Below are 22,186 nucleotides of genomic sequence, written 5' to 3'. Positions count from 1 at the left end.
GGTTTAGCTCATTGAGTAACTGATGTCTTGTCTTGTAAGTCTCATACGACCGCCACGTCTCATGGTCCATAACAATTTGATCAAGGAAAGATCACCTTCGTCTGTGCACCACAGCAGCAAAGTGAGAGCCGAACGTATTCTGGGGGAGCATGATAATCATCAGAAAGAAATCTGGGCAAGCAACAAGTAAACCTCTTCCATTAGCCCAGTTTTTCAGTTGCTAAGTCGAAGAAATGTAGTTGTAGAACGTAAATAGAGTGGCCAGATTTTTAATTGTGAGTCTTTCATTTGCTCTAAAAATTTCAGTTGTCTCAGAGCACTACCATTCATGGTATTATCTTCATAAAGTGCACAAATTTAACAGTGAATAGCTTTTCTAACCGTGCGCACGTCATAGTCGGCGTATTTGTAATTTCTGCGGCCATTACAAACCTTTGTCACCCAGGGCACAATGTCACAGCGAACTTGGCTCTCGGATTACTAGGTCTGTACTCCTACAATATTCCTACAGTAAATGCCGCTAAGTGTTTTCTTTCTCGTGTTGTATGCAAATGGAAACTATTTTGAGAATTACCCTCTTAGGACCATCCAAGGGTAATCGGTCTGGGTATCAGCAATCAATGTGTCCATGCGTGGATGATATCGTACAGCATATCCCTGGTGTGGACACCAACGTTGCATGGGTAGTATTGGAGTTTTGCTGTCGTTAACGCGCGTATGTTATGTAACGATATGAATGAAGTGTGACCGGGAATATTTCAAAGCACTATATTTTCAGAACATATGAAAAACTATTTGTATACACGGCACTGTTCATTTTTTTGCCACCTTTTTGACAATGTTTTAATATCGTTATTAAGAGATTTGCAGGAAACCTATGGAACCAACTGCGCACTATCTATTCTCACTGCTCACTCTCACAAATAACAAGAGCAGCTATCTAAAGTTGCGAACTGAAATTTCCTCCGTTACCGTCTTTTAAGGGTACCAACATGCAGTCTTGCTTTGTCGTCGTGTATCGGTAAGCTGTCGACTGAACTGTTGCGTTTGTTGTCTTTGCCGCTACGGCCAATCGAATAGAAGCAGCACATAATAGAATACTAATTCTCGTTTGTGCTTCATCTATCTCTGTACCTTTACTTCAAAACTGTCAGTGTAATTAAATATGATCCCTTTTTCATCTTTCCAAGATATAAATTAGACCTAAGGAACTCTTACTATATATATAATAAAAATAACTAAGAAAGATCACTTGATATAATTGTGGGTTTTCTTATTCGTCTAGTAATTATTTACGTATGTAGTAGGCCATGCAAGCTGTGTCACACAGTATTGCTTAATGTTCTCCTGTTACGAGGCATGTTCAGAAGGTAAAAGTACTATATTTTTTTAGAAGAAGTGTACCTGGTACCTGAAAATATATTACGGGATATTGTTGATACACTTGTTGACTATTCTTCCACATAATTATCACCCTGTTCAATGCATGTAGTGAGCCGTGATAGAAGCTTCTTTACGCCTTCCTCGAAGAAATCTCCCGCCAGCTCCTTCTCCCACTTAAGAACCCCCTTCTGCACCTGCCCATCGGTTGATATTTAATTCCACTCATTTGTAAGTCAGAAAAGCGAAAAGAAAATAATCTGAAGGCACCAAGTCCGGAAATGGGTCCAAGACTACCTTATGGCTGTGTGAGGATGACCATTGTCGTGCAACAAGTACACCGCTCTCGTCAGCATTCTCCTTCCTTTTGAATGTTCCATTTGAGTTTTTTAGGGTCTCGTAATGTCGTTGTGCGTTGATGGTCTTCGCCTGGGGTAGAAATGTGACAAAAATGATGCCTTTGAGGTCCCAAACCACTGGCCCATGATGTTTTTGCCCGAAAGTGTGGTTTTGAATTTTTTAGAACATGGGGAATAGGTGTGACGCCACTGTGGCGACCATCTTTTTGTGTCTGGCGTGTCATGACCCACGCACGTTTCATCTCCTGTCACAATAGAGCTCAGAAAATTCGCACCTTCCAATTCAAGTCGCTGAAGAAAATCGCCGGCGCTATTGGCTCGATTCTTCTTGTGCTGCTCCATCAGGCATTTTGGAACCTATAATGCCTATAATTTCCGGTATCCCAACGCTTCTGTGACTGTATCGTGTAAGAGAGTTCATGATAGATGTGGGAACATTGCAGAAATTTCATCCACTGTCAATCGGCGGTCTTAACGAATAGTTTCCTCGATTTTTTGCACCAACTTATCAGCCCAAATGGAAGGTCTTGTCGCACTGCTCAGTTCGTCATGAACATTTGCTCTGCCTCCACTAAAAACCCTACATCACTTAACACCCTCGTTCTGTTCATAACATCTTCGCCGTAAACCGTTTTGACCGAGCGGGGTGGCTCAGTGCTTAGCACACTGGACTCGCATTCGGGAGGATGACAGTTCAAACCCGCTTCCTGCCATTCTGATTTAGGTTTTCCGCGATTTCCGTAAATCGCTTCAGGCAAATGCCGGGATGGTTCCTCTGAAAGGGCACGGCCGACTTCCTTCCCTTTCCTTCCCTAATCCGAAGGGACCGATGACCTTGCTATTCGGTCCCCTCCCGCAAATCAACCAAACAACCGTTATTATTCGCGAAAAAATTTCGGCGGGTGTTATTCCTTCCGCGAGTAGGAAGCGAGTCACATCACGTGGTTCGCACTTGGCGGAATTTCTTACCGACACCTTTCACGTAACTGGAAACTACAACGTAAGGTTACGTACTACCGTATTCATGCGATGCTCACTCTGGTCATGGGATTCCCACCTCCCTCCTCCACTCAGTGTTGCCAACCCTCAAAAAACCACAGCCCGTTATGGTCACAGTAAACTTACTTTCTGAACGTGCCTCGTATTTATTTTCTCTGCAGTTCATCAGAATTACGTGGGATCTGACAGCGAGAAGGTGCCGTTCTTCCTCTCTGTGGTGCTTACCGATGCAAACAACCAATGCGTCCCACAGTATCGAGTAATATTGTGGCGTAAAACAGTAAGTATCATACGTAAACGTTGTTTTCCTACTAACTGCAAAAGAACAAAAAAATTTGCATCTGTCTTTGTGAATCAAACATGTGGTTACCTTACTCTTTCACTATTTCTAATAATTTCTGTGGTACTAAATACTCGCCATTTCAGCTTCATTTGGTTATACACTTGACTTGCTATTCATGTGTTTCTTCTGAATTTGAAGAGGAACACAATTGTAGTTTCATACTAACGTGCAAAGTATTGCACATGTAAAGAGATTGCAGACGTAAGCGTTTTCTTCATCTGTACCTCGAATATCTATGCCACGTGTTGAGATTTGCAGCATTTAGCAAGCCACTGCTGATATTGGCATGACCAGTAACTTTCACCAGTGGGAAGGTACTACCGCCCCGAGGATGGTGAGTTACATTCGGCGGAAGGGTGAGTGTGGAAGGTGGGTGGGGGAAAGATGGAGGGTAAGGTGGCGTACGAAAAGTGCGAAGACCCAACAGGAAGAAAAACAGGCCGATGCCGATGATACCTCGATCATTGCAGCCACGTTGTGTACCGATTACGGCTGGAGCAATGACGTCTGTAACACAAAAGACTGTCTCTTATATTGATATTAATAATGTTCCGATAATTGTACATTACCATACAAACCTTTTCGCCACAAAAAATGACGCTGTCGACAGCCTAGTCATTAGGTCAAAGAATCACACGTGGTACTAGGAAATCGATTATTATTTGAGTTGTCCCGTACTTGCAGTCAGAATGTAATAAATGTTTTAATTGTGGAGCAGTCTGCACATCTGCTATGTGTGTTTGAAAAAAAAATACATTATAGCATTCATTGTTAAATGTGAACAATGAGATACTTTTAAAAAATTATCTGGTAGAACTCCAGCCTGTGCAACATAGTCGTTGGGTAAGCCACCAAAATAGACAAGTTATTCGTTATCCATTCGATGAATATTCTGCGACTTAAAGTCTTAAGAGGAACACTGGTTCAGGTGTGACTATCCTGCAGAACATTCTATACCGCGTGTCGTTCGCTTACTAACTGATCGATACTCTTTCTCTCCTTCCCTTTCTTTCCTGAGAATAAGTACAAAATGCTCCATACTTGGAAACTATTGGAAAACGATCCTGGAAACTCTTTAGAGCTAACACTACAATTTGGCCTCGTTACGGGTAGGTATAAAATTTACCCTATGGAGAGAACTTGAAGTTATGGTACTAAGAGAAACGGTGTTTGTTTCGAAGGCGTCCATATCACGACTACTGCTGCTGATAATTAGATATTTCCTTAACAATGAAGGAAACTTCTTGGTAAGTAAGTAACGATCTCTTATTAGGCGGTACAATGTGTAAAAAAAAGAAACACTCAGGTACGTATAAATTGAACAAAAATTATTAAAACCGTAACTTATTGAAAAAGCAAAACATCTGACTCTGAAGTTGAATATATTGTTATCAATGTGGTAGTGCACAAAAGTGCCATATGCACACCAGCAAAACTGCAATACTTAGTAACTCTGTTATAAAGTTGTCAAGAACAAGTCACAATTTGAAAATAACAGCAACATTGATAAACATATCACTGCGAAAAAAGGCTTCCACTGTTCACAACTTAACACTAATGAAAATGAGCGAAGCATGCAATCAGAAAAATATTTAAACGCCCGTCTTCTTAATGAAATTTCGTGGCACAAAATGAAAACAGTTTTTACAAAAATTTACCTTACTTCTCCTTGACAGCTCTTTCTACACCACAGAGGATTAACAGGATAGATAATTTCTGTGTGTGCTTGGGTGATATTTGTTAAATTTTATTGTAAATTAAAATTACAGTAAAATTTCAGTTATGCATATGACTGCGTGTAGCCATTTATTCACTGAGAAAAGAAAATGTTTGGCTTCCAAAGGCTAAGATCTGGTCCCAAGTCAAATTGTAAAATGATTAGAAAACAGAGTTTATAAGTTCAACGTCTTCACAAAAGGAGACATGATGAAGAAACTAGAAAGATTCCGTTATATCATTGGCACCACATACAAAATACTGGATAAAAAGATAAGGAAACAAATTCAAATAAAGTTCTATAAAGCAATCACAGTACAATACGTATTACATGGCAGTGAAGCAAGCAAAATAGCAGCTCGAAATGAAGACGAGTAACTTACTATTGCCTACACATAGAATAAAGGTTACGGTAATCAGGCGATGACACAGTGTTAAAAGTAGTATCGAACTGATTTGATGTTGTAAAAATAATGCAGAGTCCAAGTAATAAGTGATCAAAGAAAACAGCACATCCAAAATAATTAAAAACGATAGACCTATAGACTAATAGGGAAAGTGTCATGAGATAGACTAAGAAAGAGGCTGAGAGTCTAGAAAAACAATAAACTGCGTGTAACGTAGGAATATAACAAGAAGACATATTCAACACCTGAGGATACAGGAAGAAAATATACAATATCTGTAAAACTACTCACACTTTCTAAATCGCAGCTAGCCTCAAATTTGAACGACGGAAAATGCAAATTACTGAACAGCGTACAGTTTACCGTTCACATCAGGGAGCCTTTGCAGAGAGGTACACGCCAACACGTCTGTCTACAAATGATTGAATACCAGTTTAACTTGCAGACGTGTATTGCTTTGGAGACAAAACGAAGCTCGTCATCATCCATCAAGCATCCAAGAATGGGGATCATCAGGACCAGCAAGTGTCTGATTAGCGGATGCACAGAATTCCATCTGTTTCCACATCGAGCTGAGGCCAGGCATGTCTACGGGTACAACATCTTTGAGGCATGTGAAAACTGCTATGTCGCTACAGTAGGTGATAATTTGAGATCGTCTCGGGAGTGACTATAAATGAGAGAAAACAAATTTTTACGACAAGGGGAAAATTTCTCGTCCCTAGACAGAGATTACGTTCATGAAATTTTGCGTTTGTCATGTATGGTACGGAAGTTAAGCATCAAATTGATATGTACAATATTTTAATTTAAACTCTTGCGTTTTGTGTAATTCATTCAAAGGTACAAATTGGAATACATTGTTCACTACTGGCCATGAAAATTGCTACACCACGAAGATGATGTGCAACAGACGCGAAATTTAACCGACAGGAAGAAGGTGCTGTGATATGCAAATGATTAGCTTTTCAGAGCATTCACACAAGGTTGGCGCCGGTGGCGACACCTACAACGTGCTGACATGAGGAAAGTTTCCAACCTCCGGCCGTGGTGGCCGAACGGTTCTAGGCGCTTCAGTCTGGAACCGCGCGACTGCTACGGTCGCAGGTTCCAATCCTGCCTCGGGCATGGATGTGTGTGATGTCCTTAGGTTAGTTAGGTTTAAGTAGTTCTAAGTTCTAGGGGACCTCAGATGGTAAGTTCCACAGTGCTCAGAGCCATTTGAGCCAAAAGTTTCCAACCGATATGTCATACACAAACAGCAGTTGACCGGCGTTGCCTGGTGAAACGTAGTTGTGATGCCTTGAGTAAGGAGGAGAAATGCGTACCGTCACGTTTCCGACTTTGATAAAGGTCGGATTGTAAGCCTGTCGCGATTACGGTCTATCGTATCGCGACATTGCTGCTCGCGTTGGTTGAGATCCAATGACTGTTGGCAGAATATGGAATCGGTGGGTTCGGGAGGGTAATACGGAACGCCGTGCTTGATCCCCACGGCCTCGTATCACTAGCAGTCGAGATGACAGGCATCTTATCCGCATGGCTGTAACGGATCGTGCAGCCACGTCTCGATCCCTGAGTCAACAGATGGGGACGTTTGCAAGACAACAACCATCTGCACGAACAGTTCGACGACGTTTGCAGCAGCTCCGAGACCATGGCTGCGGTTATCCTTGGTGCTGCATCACAGACAGGAGCGCCTGCGATGGTGTACTCAACGACGAATCTGGGTGCACGGATGGCAAAATGTCATTTTTTCGGATGAATCCAGGTTCTGTTTACAGCATCCTGATGGTCGCATCCGTGTTTGGCGAAATCGCGGTGAGCGCATAATGGAAGCGTGTATTCGTCATCGCCATACTGGCATATCACCCGGCGTGATGGTATTGGGGTGCCATTCGTTACACGTCTCGGTCACCTCTTGTTCGCATTTACGGCACTTTGAACAGTGGACGTTACATTTCAGACGTGTTACGACCCGTGGTACTACCCTTCGTTCGATCCCTGCGAAACCCTACATTTCAGCAGGATAATGCACTACCGCATGTTGCAGGTCCTGTAGGAACCTTACTGGATACAGAAAATGTTCGACTGCTGCTCTGGCCAGCACATTCTCCAGATCTCTCACCAACTGAAAACGTCTGGTCAATGGTGGCCGAGCAACTGGCTCGTCACAATACGCCAGCCACTACTCTTGATGAACCGTGGTATCGTGTTGAAGCTGCATGGGTATCTGTACCTGTACACGCCATGCAAACTCTGTTTGACTCAATACCCAGGCGTATCAAGACCGTTATTACGGCCAGAGATGGTTGTTCTGGGTACTGGTTTCTCAGGATCTATGCACCCAAATTCCGTGAAAATGTAATCACATGTCAGTATAATATATTTGTCCAATGAATACCCGTTTATCATCTGCATTTTTTCTTGGTGTAGCAATTTTAATGGCCAGGTTTGTAGTAACAAAATTCTTGGTTTGGGTGGTTTATTAGCAACAGAACTCCAACCAAAGCTGATGAAGAGTTATAAGAAGCCTGCTTCTTCACTTTAAACAGATAAAAGATGGAAGTCTGGATTCAAACGTTTCCTTACTGCCTTTGAAAATGCAGCTCGTCGAGGAATACCCAAAACTTCTCCCTCAGATGAAATTATAAAGGAAATGCATACTGTGGGATTCACTAGCAAAGGAAATAAATTCCCTAAAAGAGTCTGCGATCAATTTAGGTTCCTGACAATAAAGCCGAGTAGATCGCTTAATATATTTTCATTTATTATGTCATTTAGACTATTGCCATCATCAGGTCTGCAGTTAAGATGAAATTAGCCTTTTCCACATGAGCATGGGATGCTTTATATTCCAGAATTTGCAAGTGGGTCCCTGTGCCGATCTGAGACACTCTTTTAACTTCTTTGTCGGTTTATAAATAGTCCTTACGCCAAGTTTGAGCAATATACGACAGGCTCCCTCCGTCACTCTGTGACAGTATGGCAGAAAGCCCCTACCCGACATTTCTTTCTCCGATGTATCACTTCGCCGAGTGTTTGATCCTGTGACACTCCTTATGTAACTGGTGGAGTACCAAGAGCTCCTCAGAACTCTTTGTAGGTGTCACATCTCGCGTCTGAGGTTCTGCGGCTCATATATTTGTCTTGCTCTCGTTACCAGCATATTAATCATACCTCTTTTCGGCTCGCATGGTGATTTGACAGTTTGTGCAGGTATTGGTCCGTTTGTATCGGTTTTCGAAACGCTCTTTGTCCCGAGTTTTCACCGTACCACGTAACCAGCATATCTAGAAAGGGCGACTGTTGGTCCTCCTCTACCAATATGATAAATTTTATGTTAGCACGGAGACTTTTCGTGTGTCTTAGGAAGTCTCCGAGGAGTTCCTCACCATGGTTCCACACAACGAATCCTTACCTCGTATCTGTGGTACAGATACGAGAACAATACCTTCTCTAAATTCGAACACAAATTCTCTAACTGACTCTTTGATTTCATGGCTTTTTATGTTATTTTATGTTAAGCTGTCTACGTTGCATTAGTAGCTCACCTCTATCGGCACACATTTTGAGTACACGGTAATTTTGTGATCTTTTCTCGCTCTATGGAAATCAGTACGTAGTAAAACTGTAATTTGATGCTACACGTAACAGAACTCCATGAATTTTGTGTGACTGACGTACATGATGAAATACACATAACTCTTTCATTAACTATCCACCCCTGCTCGTGCAGCGTAAAGCGCAGCGCGTTGGCTTGCAAGACTGGGAAGTTTGCCAAACCCGGCTCGAATCCGCGCGCAGATTAACGACCGTGCGCTGAATATGCCGGCCAACTTGAACGCGGTATTTACGCGATTTCCCACGCTCGTGTAGGAAAATGCCGGGTTGGCCCTCAAATTCCGTCTCAGAGAATATGATATACAGACAGTTAAAACGTGATAGCACGCGAAACTTTCACGATTTGCAGACAGATGACGTGAATGACTTCCCTACACGGAATAAGAAAATTTTATTCGTGAAGCTCTTCTCAGTATCGGCAGTACTACAGTACTTTTACTTCTGTTAACAATGCTGTGGACAAATAATAGTGTCCCCATCACGTACAGTATGGCGTTGAGTTCAGGGCGCGTTTCACTGCAATTCTCCCATAGGTGTGAACGAGAAACTGAATAGGTCGAGATTATTTCAGGAATCTATTTAACGTGGACATCCTGACGTTACATTTAAAAGCCGTACACTCGTCCTCTCATAATGTGAAACAGACCTTACATGTACTGTACGAGTAGGCACGAATTTATAACTCTGCCCTCTGACTCCTTCCGTTTGGAGAAATCGACAGAAGCCGATAGAACCCACGTGCATTTTTGGTACCTTATGAACACAGTTGTGGATACGCCAAGGACCACTTCTCACTAATTGAAACGTGTCGTTGGCAGCTAGATCTCCAGACCCTGCTAGATTAGAGCTGCTGTCTCGAGGGCTCGTACCAAAAATTTCATTTACAATTGTCTTAAAATTCGAGAAAAACAAGTCTGTGCACAATGTTACGCCCTACAATAAAAAGTTGTTTAAATTAAGAGTATAATGAGACAAAACAAGAGAAATCTGTGTGCTATGACGAAACGGAATTCCTTCGCAGTTCTAGCCTGTCTCTTGTTGCAGGCACAATGCTGAACTTAAACATTATAACTATTTGATAAAAGTATTTGCAACTGTAGATGGAAGTTAATACTGAGTTCTGAGGACAACGACTGCAGTCGATTCGTAGGTGGCAAGCATCCACCCCAAAACGTTTTGGGTCATCTGAAAAATTTGGCATGCCGCACTTCTTTAATACAGGCTTATTATTGCCTCCCACGCCGTGCTGAAAACAGTGGGGAAGCAGTTTCCACTCTATTAAAGCAGTTTCCCCCATTATTAAGTCGTCGACCCGGAGATGAAATTTATTTACGAAAACGTTACTTCCGCAACGGATATAAAACTTCTTAATCTGGATAATTATATCAATATAAATGCAAGGGACAATTTTTCTGTATTGAAGGCGTTTCCTCCTATTTATCCCATTAATGTATTTAAAATAGTACTTTTGCTAATCACTATCAAGAATCAGATGTACTTGTAATGTATTTTCAGTTGACTGAATTCATTTACTCATAACTGGAACAAATGCAAGTAAGCAGCAAACTTCTGAATCCATTATAAGAAGTTGTAACCACAAGAATGTCATTCCAAGTAAGTCCTGGTTAAAACTAATATTTGGAACTATTCACTCAGAAAGTTGAACGAGACCCAACTTCCTTCCAGATTACTGAAAATCCATTACGTAATCAACACTAAACCTATCGGTGTTACTATATAACTAATAGTAGTTGCTGTCTGGAAAGGTCTGATATGCTTTACTGATAAAGGGAAAAACCACAAAATTATTACAAGAAAGAAATGGGGAGGATCCAGAGGCAAGTTGAAATTTTCAGCTGGTACGTGATGCATACCCACTTGATTTGTTCAGAAGGTAACTAAACGCGATTGACAAGTACCTAGGTTCGAATCCCGGTCCGACACACTTTTTTGATTTGTCACAAATGATTATGACAGCAGAATCAGTGAATTTCAGATTCAAAAAGGTAAACTCGCAGGAGTTTCATTTCACACTATCTGCAAATATTTGAGTAAATATTTGTATCGGACTAAAGCCGTTTCTTATACATTACACGTCGAGTTTGTAATATGTAAATCTGGATATTGGTGTACACAACGTTTCGCAAATAAAAAGTTGTATATATTCATAATTTTTCATTTCCTGAAGTTTTGCTGCCCGTGCGCCTGTACGATTGGAATTACTCCACTGCGGAAGTACTCGGGAGGTTGCATCACAACCCATGCAATAAAGAATATACACTCCTGGAAATGGAAAAAAGAACACATTGACACCGGTGTGTCAGACCCACCATACTTTCTCCGGACACTGCGAGAAGGCTGTACAAGCAATGATCACACGCACGGCACAGCGGACACACCAGGAACCGCGGTGTTGGCCGTCGAATGGCGCTAGCTGCGCAGCATTTGTGCACCGCCGCCGTCAGTGTCAGCCAGTTTGCCGTGGCATACGGAGCTCCATCGCAGTCTTTAACACTGGTAGCATGCCGCGACAGCGTGGACGTGAACCGTATGTGCAGTTGACGGACTTTGAGCGAGGGCGTATAGTGGGCATGCGGGAGGCCGGGTGGACGTACCGCCGAATTGCTCAACACGTGGGGCGTGAGGTCTCCACAGTACATCGATGTTGTCGCCAGTGGTCGGCGGAAGGTGCACGTGCCCGTCGATCTGGGACCGGACCGCAGCGACGCACGGATGCACGCCAAGACCGTAGGATCCTACGCAGTGCCGTAGGGGACCGCACCGCCACTTCCCAGCAAATTAGGGACACTGTTGCTCCTGGGGTATCGGCGAGGACCATTCGCAACCGTCTCCATGAAGCTGGGCTACGGTCCCGCACACCGTTAGGCCGTCTTCCGCTCACGCCCCAACATCGTGCAGCCCGCCTCCAGTGGTGTCGCGACAGGCGTGAATGGAGGGACGAATGGAGACGTGTCGTCTTCAGCGATGAGAGTCGCTTCTGCCTTGGTGCCAATGATGGTCGTATGCGTGTTTGGCGCCGTGCAGGTGAGCGCCACAATCAGGACTGCATACGACCGAGGCACACAGGGCCAACACCCGGCATCATGGTGTGGGGAGCGATCTCCTACACTGGCCGTACACCACTGGTGATCGTCGAGGGGACACTGACTAGTGCACGGTACATCCAAACCGTCATCGAACCCATCGTTCTACCATTCCTAGACCGGCAAGGGAACTTGCTGTTCCAACAGGACAATGCACGTCCGCATGTATCCCGTGCCACCCAACGTGCTCTAGAAGGTGTAGGTCTACTACCCTGGCCAGCAAGATCTCCGGATCCGTCCCCCATTGAGCATGTTTGGGACTGGATGAAGCGTCGTCTCACGCGGTCTGCACGTCCAGCACGAACCCTGGTCCAACTGAGGCACCAGGTGGAAATGACATGGCAAGCCGTTCCACAGGACTACATCCAGCATCTCTACGATCGTCTCCATGGGAGAATAGCAGCCTGCATTGCTGCGAAAGGTGGATATACACTGTACTAGTGCCGACATTGTGCATGCTCTGTTGCCTGTGTCTATGTGCCTGTGGTTCTGTCAGTGTGATCATGTGATGTATCTGACCCCAGGAATGTGTCAATAAAGTTTCCCCTTCCTGGGACAATGAATTCACGGTGTTCTTATTTCAATTTCCAGGAGTGTATTTCTGAACGTAGAACTTTAAATGTTCGCACAACATGCTTGTAATATGATCGAAGAACTGAATTTAAACACTGAATGCGAATTATTCGTTTTAAAAGCCATTTACATTGAGTAACCCAATTTTAAATCATATCTTCCAGTTTTGGTGAATGGAAAAGAGAAACCAAAGGCACGAAGTGTCCATAAAACGTTCTGCGTGTCATTTTCTTGGTTACATCACAATCACTACATAAGTAACACGTGTAGGTAACACGTGTTTGCAAGCTCATTCACTTTATACTAAAAAATGTCGACAACCCAGCTCCAACAAGACTCCGCCATTCAGTGTGAATATTATCTGCTTTATATTCATTTCAGAAAATCATTTTGAAGTCTGGAATAATTGATCCGCTGTTAAAACAGTTATACCAGTCCTTAGAATTCCAAGAGCGAGCGCAGCCTCCACTCATTTTGTCCCTGTACGGCAGAAGAACTTGACACATCTCTTTACCCCGTGACTGTAATTTAGATATTTAATCCCGTAATTAATATTTACACATTACTTGGAAATTTTCTAATTGTTGGCTACTTGTGTCCTACATATCTGATAGGTAAATGAGGAACCAACCTGATGTTCCTCTAAATAAGTTGACATGAGTGAAGCTACAAACTTGAGCATCAGACATTAATCATAGGAAGCTACATTACACTTCCGGATATTTGAACATATAAATATAAATATTATTTAATTTCGCAGTAGGTTTTTACAGGGTAGACATCATGCTAATTCCTGATAACTTTCAAAATTAAAATGTTTCATTTTTTCAGGGGTCGCAGAAAATTTCTCTTGCTTACTCACCCAACAAGCCAACAACAGTCAAGCAAATTCTCTGGTAAGATGTTAAACAGTAAATTCTGTACGAAATTTAGCGTTAATACACTACGTCCGGTATTTATGTTCTAAAAGGCTTCGAAAATGTGTATGAAGATTGTTTATTAATCCTTTTGCTGCTGTTCAGATTATATCTTTTGATTATAATCTTGCACATGACTTGAATTGCAAAATTTTATTCTAATAAACAGTGGTGTCTATGTGGTCAATGGGACTACGTTTTCTTTCTTTCACAACGTAACACTAAGTGTCAGTATAAACGAGTTATGTGTTGCAGTTTCCAGGCACTGGCCTGAACTGTCATTTCTTCCACGAAATAAACTGTTGCTAATTAAAGGAAACATTTTTGTTTATAAGAAAGAACTGAAATCATTCATATTTTGTAACGCTGTGTCCAAAACATGTCGAGCTTTAATATTAAAAACAACGTGGAAAGTTTAATCTTCTCTTTTCATATCGCATGCAGCAACTTCTCTTGTGTGGAGAAACTGGACAAGGGACCAAGGGAAATATTTACACCTGATTTGCAGAAGGTAACTGAAATCACATAAAGTATAATTTGTGTATGTATCGTAATGTCTTTAAATTTTTAAGTGTCTGTGTTTCATAAACCCCGGCACGCATATGACGTATGGAAATTATGTATGCATTCGATGCGCCGACTGTATGCACGATTTTCTCACATTTCAGTACGTTTTTAAATAAACCAATCTCTATGTGCTGTGGAGTGATAATATTCGACCTAAGACCTCTTGGACACTCGATAATAAGAAAGTGCATTACACAATCATTTTCAACCCTTAAGAAGGAATACTGTGGTACTTTACAGTAAGGTCTGGATAATTCACTGCCTTTTCGGTTCTCTGAAGTCTGAGAACATTTTTAATTCCCAGTTTAGAGCGGGGATATATCACGAATGTTCAAGTAACTTTCGAGAATGCAGCCCGGTGAATTCGTCGACAACCGCCTATATTTCGACAGGTGACCACCGTGTCATTTTCAAGGCCAGACTGCAGAAAGTAACCGTTGCGCAAGTGAATTTAAAACCTCAGTTTTCATAGCAGTTCCGGAAAGATAAGATACACACACACACACACACACACACACACACACACACACACACACACACACATAAACAAACAATCATGCGCTGTGAACAATAGCGTCAACATACAACCAAAAATAATCGATGCCTGAAGTTATCGATAGTGAAAATTACTAACCAACGGGTGAGATAACATTAATTCTTTCCCTCTGGTGCTGACAAGCGAGAGAGCAGGAGTCCACGCAGAATTTAAGCAAAAACCTCCACCTCTATTTACGAGGTTACTTGCTAAGAGAATGTCTACTACTTCCTATATAGCACTATCGCAATAGCTGGAAGTGCGTGTCCAAATCACCGCGTCGTTAAATTCGATAAGATGACCAGCACCAAGACGATGCTGTGCAATAGCCGATTTGTTCGGCTGTTGTAGGCGTATGTGACGCTGGTACTTAGTACATCGGTCCTCCACGGTCCTGATAGTCTGACCAATATATGACATGCTACAAATAGTAGGACTAAGGTAGACACCCGCCTTACGAATACCAGCATCATTCAACGGAACCTAAAAGGACCCTAATCTTAGATACAGATTGGAAAATACATTTCACATCATACTTCTGCAAAATAATACCAGTCCTATTGGACATGCTCCCTGCTAAAGGTAGGAAGGCCATAGACCTTGCTGCCAACTTGGTGTCTGACTTGTGATGTGATAAAATGAACGATTTCTTAGAACACCTGAAATATTCGTTTCACGATAGAGGTGGAAAAGGATGGCTGCCTTTCCTTCCTTGATGTGTTGGTCGGGAGGAAGGTTGATGATACGTTGGGACATGCTGTTTATAGGAAGTTTACTCCCATGAGGCCTAACAACAAAAGTATCATGTACACATCTGAAAAACACGCAAGTTTCAAAGCTGCCTACTCCAAGGCACGTTCTTCCATAAACAGATTTGCAATGATATAAGACTAGTGAAAAGAGAGACCACATCAAAACTTATTAGAATAAACGCATTGCCTCTAGCGACGTAAGAAATCAGCCGAGTTCTTAATGTGACGATCACCCCAGTCAACTAGTGGGCTCAACAGAGTAGGATAGTGTTTTGCCACACAACGTGTCGGAGCATTGATCTTACAATCTGACGAGGAGGAACCCCTTCCTTGTGGACCTTAGGAAGGCAATATAATCTAAGAGGAACAGCACAATAAGAATTAAGACTCTTTATAGTCTCATGTGACAAAGAACTTTTCTTCAGGAGGCTGTTAGTCTTTCTCTCAAAACTTTTTGTGGGATCAGCACCGATCCTGCTATACGCTGTATCAGATACTAAACACTCCGTCTTTTGAACGTAAGCCGGCCGTGGTGGCCGTGCGGTTCTGGGCGCTTCAGTCCGGAACCGCGGGACTGCTACGGTCGCGGGTTCGAATCCTGCCTCGGGCGTGGATGTGTGTGATGTCCTTAGGTTAGTTAGGTTTAAGTAGTTCTAAGTTCTAGGGGACTAATGACCTAAGATGTTAAGTCCCATAGTGCTCAGAGCCATTTGAACCATTTTTTGAACGTAATCCTGCTTGTCCAGAATAACTGTAGTATTTCTCTTGTCCGCGTGTAAGATAACAATATCCGGATGAACTCTTAAGTGAACATAAAGTAAACCTCTCTGCTGCTGTTATATTACTCTTGGGTGGACGTCCCCCAGTCAGTACACGATATGCCTCCTTCCCAGCCTTCTCTGCAACGTCAGCAGGTTTAAAAACAGCCTGTTCGACAGAACTAATAAAATCAGCCAGCAGCAACACTTGGGCGTCAGTCCATACTTAAAACCTTTCCCTATTACGAATAAAACTGCGTCACGAGAAGCTTTATCCATGCGATTTATCCCAGAGGGATAGAGTTAAGCTAACCCGCCCCTTGTTTAGTAATTTCCACTATACTCGTAGATAGCTTGTAGCGCCGCTCATTTTTGGTTGTGTGATACCCTAGTGTTTAGAGAGAGAGAGAGTCTTATCTTTCCAGAATTGCTTTGCAAAACAATGTTTTAAATTCACTTTCACAGCGCTTACTTGATGCAGTTTTACCCTGAAAACAACAGGTCGGTCACCTGTCGAAATATCGGCAGTTGCCGACAACTTCGCCCTGCTGCATTCCCGTAAGTTAATTGAACATTGTACACCCTGAGAAAAACTCAAGTCTTATATCATGACTGTCTGGCGTTAGGAGTTCAGATTTCGAATATTTTTCCCTGGGATGACGGAATGCATTGTCTTAGTGTGTAATACAGTCACGCAATTGTTGTATAGAATGCAGAAATTACCACAGAAACACTCAACGGGCAGCAGTTACAACTTTCATTTCTACTCCATTGTATTTATTTTTCATGGGAGACTATTTTTTCGTGTTTGCGTTACACGTTTGCTGCAATTCACGACCCTTTTAACTTATTATCAATGTCTCCGTAAGCACAGAGCACTATTCATCGTTGCCACCTGTGTTTGTGTGTGTCATGAAACGCTTTGTAGCGTGCGTTGCTTCCATTACAGTTGTTCTCATTCCAGGACCTGCTTCTGTTGGAAGAGCAAGAGGGATCAGTGAACTTCAAATTTGGCGTCCTTTACACTAAGCCTGGCCAGTCAACTGATGACGAAATGCTCAGTAATGGTGAGTATTCAGTTTCATGTTGATGAACTTGCTTCTACCAATCACTGCTAACAACGACGTCTACGATAACTATTTTAGTGACACAGTGATACAAAAAAGTACCAACTGGTGTTACACTTTAGATTATATTATATGAATAATCGAATTGTGTCTTACCTGCATATAGTTCAACAATTAATCCGTCATTTCAACCGAACAGTCAACTCCGTGAGATCAACTTGTGCTCATCCCATAAAAATAACATTCTACTCCTGATGAAGTAAATGCAGTTTCTCACCAACATTTGGCGGTAGCAGGTGACGACCCAAAATTAGTGGGTTGTAAGTTGCGTCTCAATATCAGATAATTAGCACCAAAGCGCTATGTTGTACCTTAAGAAATAAATGTAGAAGATACTTTTCCAGACAATGGTGCTTTTATGTCTGGTGTATATCTCGTGTCTTTTCAAGAAGAATAAAGTATTTGCCGATATAGAACATAATAAGATCGTTAGCGTTCAATATGACGTATTTGCTGCTACACTAAAATACTTACAAGGGAACCTCCCCATCGCACCCCCCTCAGATTTAGTTATAAGTTGGCACAGTGGATAGGCCTTGAAAAACTGAACACAGATCAATCGAGAAAACAGGAAGAAGTTGTGTGGAACTATAAAAAAAATAAGCAAAATATACAAACTGATTAGTCCATGTGCAACATATACTTCATCAAGGAGAGACACACTTGAGGAGCACCGTGGTTAGCGTGAGCAGCTACGAATCGAGAGGTCCTTGGTTCAAGTCTCCCCTCGAGCGAAAAATTTTTCTTTGCAAAGTTGTGATCTGTCCGTTCGTTCATTGACGTCTCTGTTCACTGTAATAAGTTTAGTGTATGTGTTTTGCGACCGCATCGCAAAACCGTGCGATTAGTAGACGAAAGGACGCGCCTCTCCAATGGGAACCGAAAACATTTCATCGCAAGGTCACAGGTCAACCGATTCCTCCACAGGAAAACACGTCTGATATATTCTATACGACACTGGTGACGGCATGTGCATCACATGACAGGAATATGTTGTCGACCCACCTAACTTGTACACTTGGCGAATGGGTAAAAAGATTCATCTACGTTGCCCGATTTAGGGTTTCTTGTGGAGGTGATAATTACTCTCAAAAAGTGATGAAAACATCAGAGTTTGTCACATAAACTGCAACAAATGAATCCAAAAGTCTCACAGTCGCACACTTTTCCCGGCGCTCTGTCAAAACATATCTTTTTAACTTTTTCAAATTTTTCCGTGTGTAGACCGCCAAATCCTGCATATGTCCAAGCAAATCTGAACATGCCCTGGAATTTTGGAGAGCGAAGTTGATTTATGTGTGAGTGCCTGAACTTTGATAATTGTCTGAAAATAAAAAATTAAAATTTTCGCTCGAAGGAAGCCTTGAACCAAGGACTTCCCGTTCCATAGCTGCTCACGCTAACCACGGGACCACGGCGCTCCTGAGTTCTGTCTCTCCTTGATGGAGCATATCTTACACATGGACTAATCAGTTTGTATATTTTGCTTATTTTTTCATAGTTCCACACAACTTCTTCCTGTTTTCTCGATTGATCTGTGTTCAGTTTTTCAGGGTCTATCCACTGTGGCAACTTATAACTAAATCTAAGGGGGGTGCGATGGGAGGTTCCCTTGTTAGAGGAGTGATGGGGCTAAAAACGTTAAAGATCCGCAGTAACAGTAAATAAAAAATATTCTTCCTAAAAACACACTCACACACACACGCGCGCGCAATGAAGTTGTTTAATATTTGTATTCCAAAACTTATGATAAGAAAAAGTTTATGGTGCGACGTACGGGAAAATACATGGTCACATACGATAAAATTTATGAGGCACCTCCTAATTCGTGTCAGATCTCCTTTGCCCTGCGTACTGCAGCAACTCGACGTGACATGGACTCAACAAGTCCTTGGGAGTCTCCTGCAGAAATACCGAGACATGCTGCGTCTATAGCCGTTAGTAGCTGCGGAAGTGTTGCCGGTGCAGGATTTTGTACACGACCCGACCTCTCGATTATGTGCCATAAATGTTCGACGAGACTCTTGTCGCTCGATCTGGGTGGTCAGATCATTCGCTCGAACTGTCCAGGATATCTTCATACAAATCGCGAACAACTGTGGCCCGGTGACAAGGCCCATTGTCATCCATAAAAATTCAATCGTTGTTTGAGAACATGAAATCCATGAATGGCTGCAAATGCTCTCCAAGTAGCCGAACATAACCATTTACGATTATTGGTGCAGTTGGACCAGAGAACCCAGTCTAATCCGTGTAAACACAGCCCACACCATTATGGAGCCACCACCAACTTACACAGTACCTTGTTAACGACTTGGGTCCATGGCTTCGTGGAGTCTTCACCACACTCTAACCCTACCATCAGCTCTTACCAGCTGAAATAGGGAGTCGCCTGACCAGGTCACGGTATTCCAGTTGTCTATGGCCCAACCGAAATGGTCACGAGCCCAGGAGAGGCGCTGCAGGCGATGTCGTGCTGTTAGCAAAAGCACTCGCGTCGGTTGTCTGTTGCCGTAGCCCATTAACACTAAATTTCGCCGCACTGTCCTAATGGATACGTTCATCGTACGTCCCACATACATTTTTATGCTTATTTCACGCAGTGTTGCTTGTCTGTTAGCACTGACAACTCCGCGCAAACGTCGCAGTTCTCGGTCGTTAAGTAAACGCCGTCGGCCCGTGGTGAGAGGAAATGCCTGAAATCTGGTATTCCCGGCACACTCTTGACACTGTGGATCTCAGCATATTGAATTCGCTAACGGTTTTCGAAAGGAAATGTCCCATGCGTCTTGCTCCAACTACCATTCCGCGTTCAAAGCCTGTTACTTCCCGTCGTGCGGCCGGAATCACATCGCAACCGTCTTCACGTGAATCACCTGCATGCAAACGAAAGCCCCGCCAATGCACTGCAATTTTATACTTTGTCTACGCGATAATATCGCCATCTGCATACGTGCATGTCACTATTCCATGACTTTTGTTACCTCAGTGTACAAGCTAATGTAACTATTACTGTTTGAGAGACAATTAAACCAAATTTTGCATATGTTGTCATTATGTTCTCAGCTACAATCTGGATTATTTTTTCAATTCTTTTCTCAAATGATTAGAAAAGGACGTTGCTGGATACTTTTAGAACACTATCACTTGAGGAAGATACTACATTGCTGTGGTATACAGAGAAGTTGCAGCATTACAAAATTGCAGCGAAATGCAGGAAGATCTGCAGCGGATAGGCACTTGGTTCAGGGAGTGGCAACTGACCCTTAACATAGACAAATGTAATGTATTGCGAATACATAGAGAGAAGGATCCTTTATTGTATGATTATATGATAGCGGAACAAACACTGGTAGCAGTTACTTCTGTAAAATATCTGGGAGTATGCGTACGGAACGATTTGAAGTGGAATGATCATATAAAATTAATTGTTGGTAAGGCGGGTGCCAGGTTGAGATTCATTGGGAGAGTCCTTAGAAAATATAGTCCATCAACAAAGGAGGTGGCTTACAAAACACTCATTCGACCTATACTTGATTATTGCTCATCAATGTCGGATCCGTACCAGGTCGGGTTGGCAGAGGAGACAGAGAAGATCCAAAGAAGAGCGGCGCGTTTCGTCACAGGGTTATTTGGTAACCGTGATAGCGTTACGGAGATGTTTAGCAAACTCAAGTGGCAGACTGTGCAAGAGAGGCGCTCTGCATCGCGGTGTAGCTTGCTGTCCAGGTTTCGAGACGGTGCGTTTCTGGATGACGTATCGAATATATTGCTTCCCCCTACTTATACCTCTCGAGGAGATCACGAATTAAAAATTAGAGAGATTCGAGTGCGCACTGAGGCTTTCCGGCAGTCGTTCTTCCCGCGAACCATACGCGACTGGAACAGAAAAGAGAGGTAATGACAGTGGCACGTAAAGTGCCCTCCGCCACACACCGTTGGGTGGCTTGCGGAGTATAAATGTAGATGTAGATGTTTATCAAAATCCCGAGTTGGTTGGAAAGCCTTTCCCATAATGCTCCAAACGTTCTCAACTGGGGAGAGATCCGGCGACCTTGCTGGCCAAGGTAGGGTTTGGCAAGCATGAACATAAGCACTAGAAACTCTCACCGTGTGCGGGCGGGCTTTATCTTGCTGAAATGTAAGCCCAGGATGGCTTCCCATGAAGGGCAACAAAGCTGGGAGTATGATATCACCGATGTACCGCTGTGCTGGAAGGGTTTTGCGGATGACAACCAAAGTGATCTTGCTACGAAATGAAATGGCATCCCGGTCTATCGCTACTGATTGGTACCCCTCTGGTAAATGAGGCGTCTCCAGACACGTCTTCGGTGCCCATCGGGCCTCACTTCGAAGCGGGACACATCACTGAAGACAATTCTGCTCCAGTTAATGAGATTCCAAGCCGAATGTCCCGAAACCACTGCAAACGGGTTTGTTGGTGTACAGAGGTCAATGATAGTTGGCGCAAGGGGCGCTGTGAGATCAGCCCTCTTTCTGTGAGCCGCCAATTAATTGTCCTTTGTGGTCAGCGAAGCACAGGTTGCACGTCGGATCAGTGGTGATGAATACGGTGTTCTGAGAGCCTCGCTGACGATTGCTCGGTGTTCACGTTCTGTCGTACCTCTAAGTCGACCTCTTCCTTCTTGACGCTGTGTTCGGCCACGGTTCACCAATTCCTGCCAACAACGTCAGATAGTGGAATCGTTCCTATTCAAATGTCGAGCGATTCACTGATTACTCCAGCCGGCTCCTTTGAGCCCAACTACACACCCTCTCTCAAGCGCTGACTTCTGCGTATATCGTTCATGTGCTTGTCTGCGAGGCATAGTTAACGGACAACTGAGTACACGAAATGAAATTCGCTAAGACTTTATGCTCTGGTGTCGACATGAGGAACGTTTACTATCCTCGCCAGTTACGCGGTGAAATTGTGCTGCAGCGTCATACATTCATCCATCGGCCGCGGAAGTTAGCAGTGTTGCACTTTCCGCCGCTACTTATACACTCCTGGAAATTGAAATA

General features: G+C 43.1%; 1 protein-coding gene across 1 annotated transcript in view; it reads left to right on the top strand.

Annotated features, from left to right (window-relative positions):
* The window catches only part of LOC126471314 (GTPase-activating Rap/Ran-GAP domain-like protein 3), a 346,167-nt gene that overhangs the window by 115,068 nt on the left and 208,913 nt on the right, over positions 1-22,186 (top strand). Inside the window, exons 5-8 of the mRNA XM_050099436.1 lie at positions 2,900-3,018; positions 13,337-13,401; positions 13,867-13,933; positions 16,999-17,101. Coding sequence (XP_049955393.1) covers positions 2,900-3,018; positions 13,337-13,401; positions 13,867-13,933; positions 16,999-17,101 — 354 coding nt within the window. The remainder of the gene's footprint in view (positions 1-2,899; positions 3,019-13,336; positions 13,402-13,866; positions 13,934-16,998; positions 17,102-22,186) is intronic.

Source organism: Schistocerca serialis, chromosome 3 (assembly GCF_023864345.2).
Source record: "Schistocerca serialis cubense isolate TAMUIC-IGC-003099 chromosome 3, iqSchSeri2.2, whole genome shotgun sequence".
Taxonomy (NCBI): domain Eukaryota; kingdom Metazoa; phylum Arthropoda; class Insecta; order Orthoptera; family Acrididae; genus Schistocerca; species Schistocerca serialis.
The sequence above is the reverse complement of the archived record's forward strand: the minus strand, read 5'-3'. Positions and strand labels throughout refer to the sequence as shown.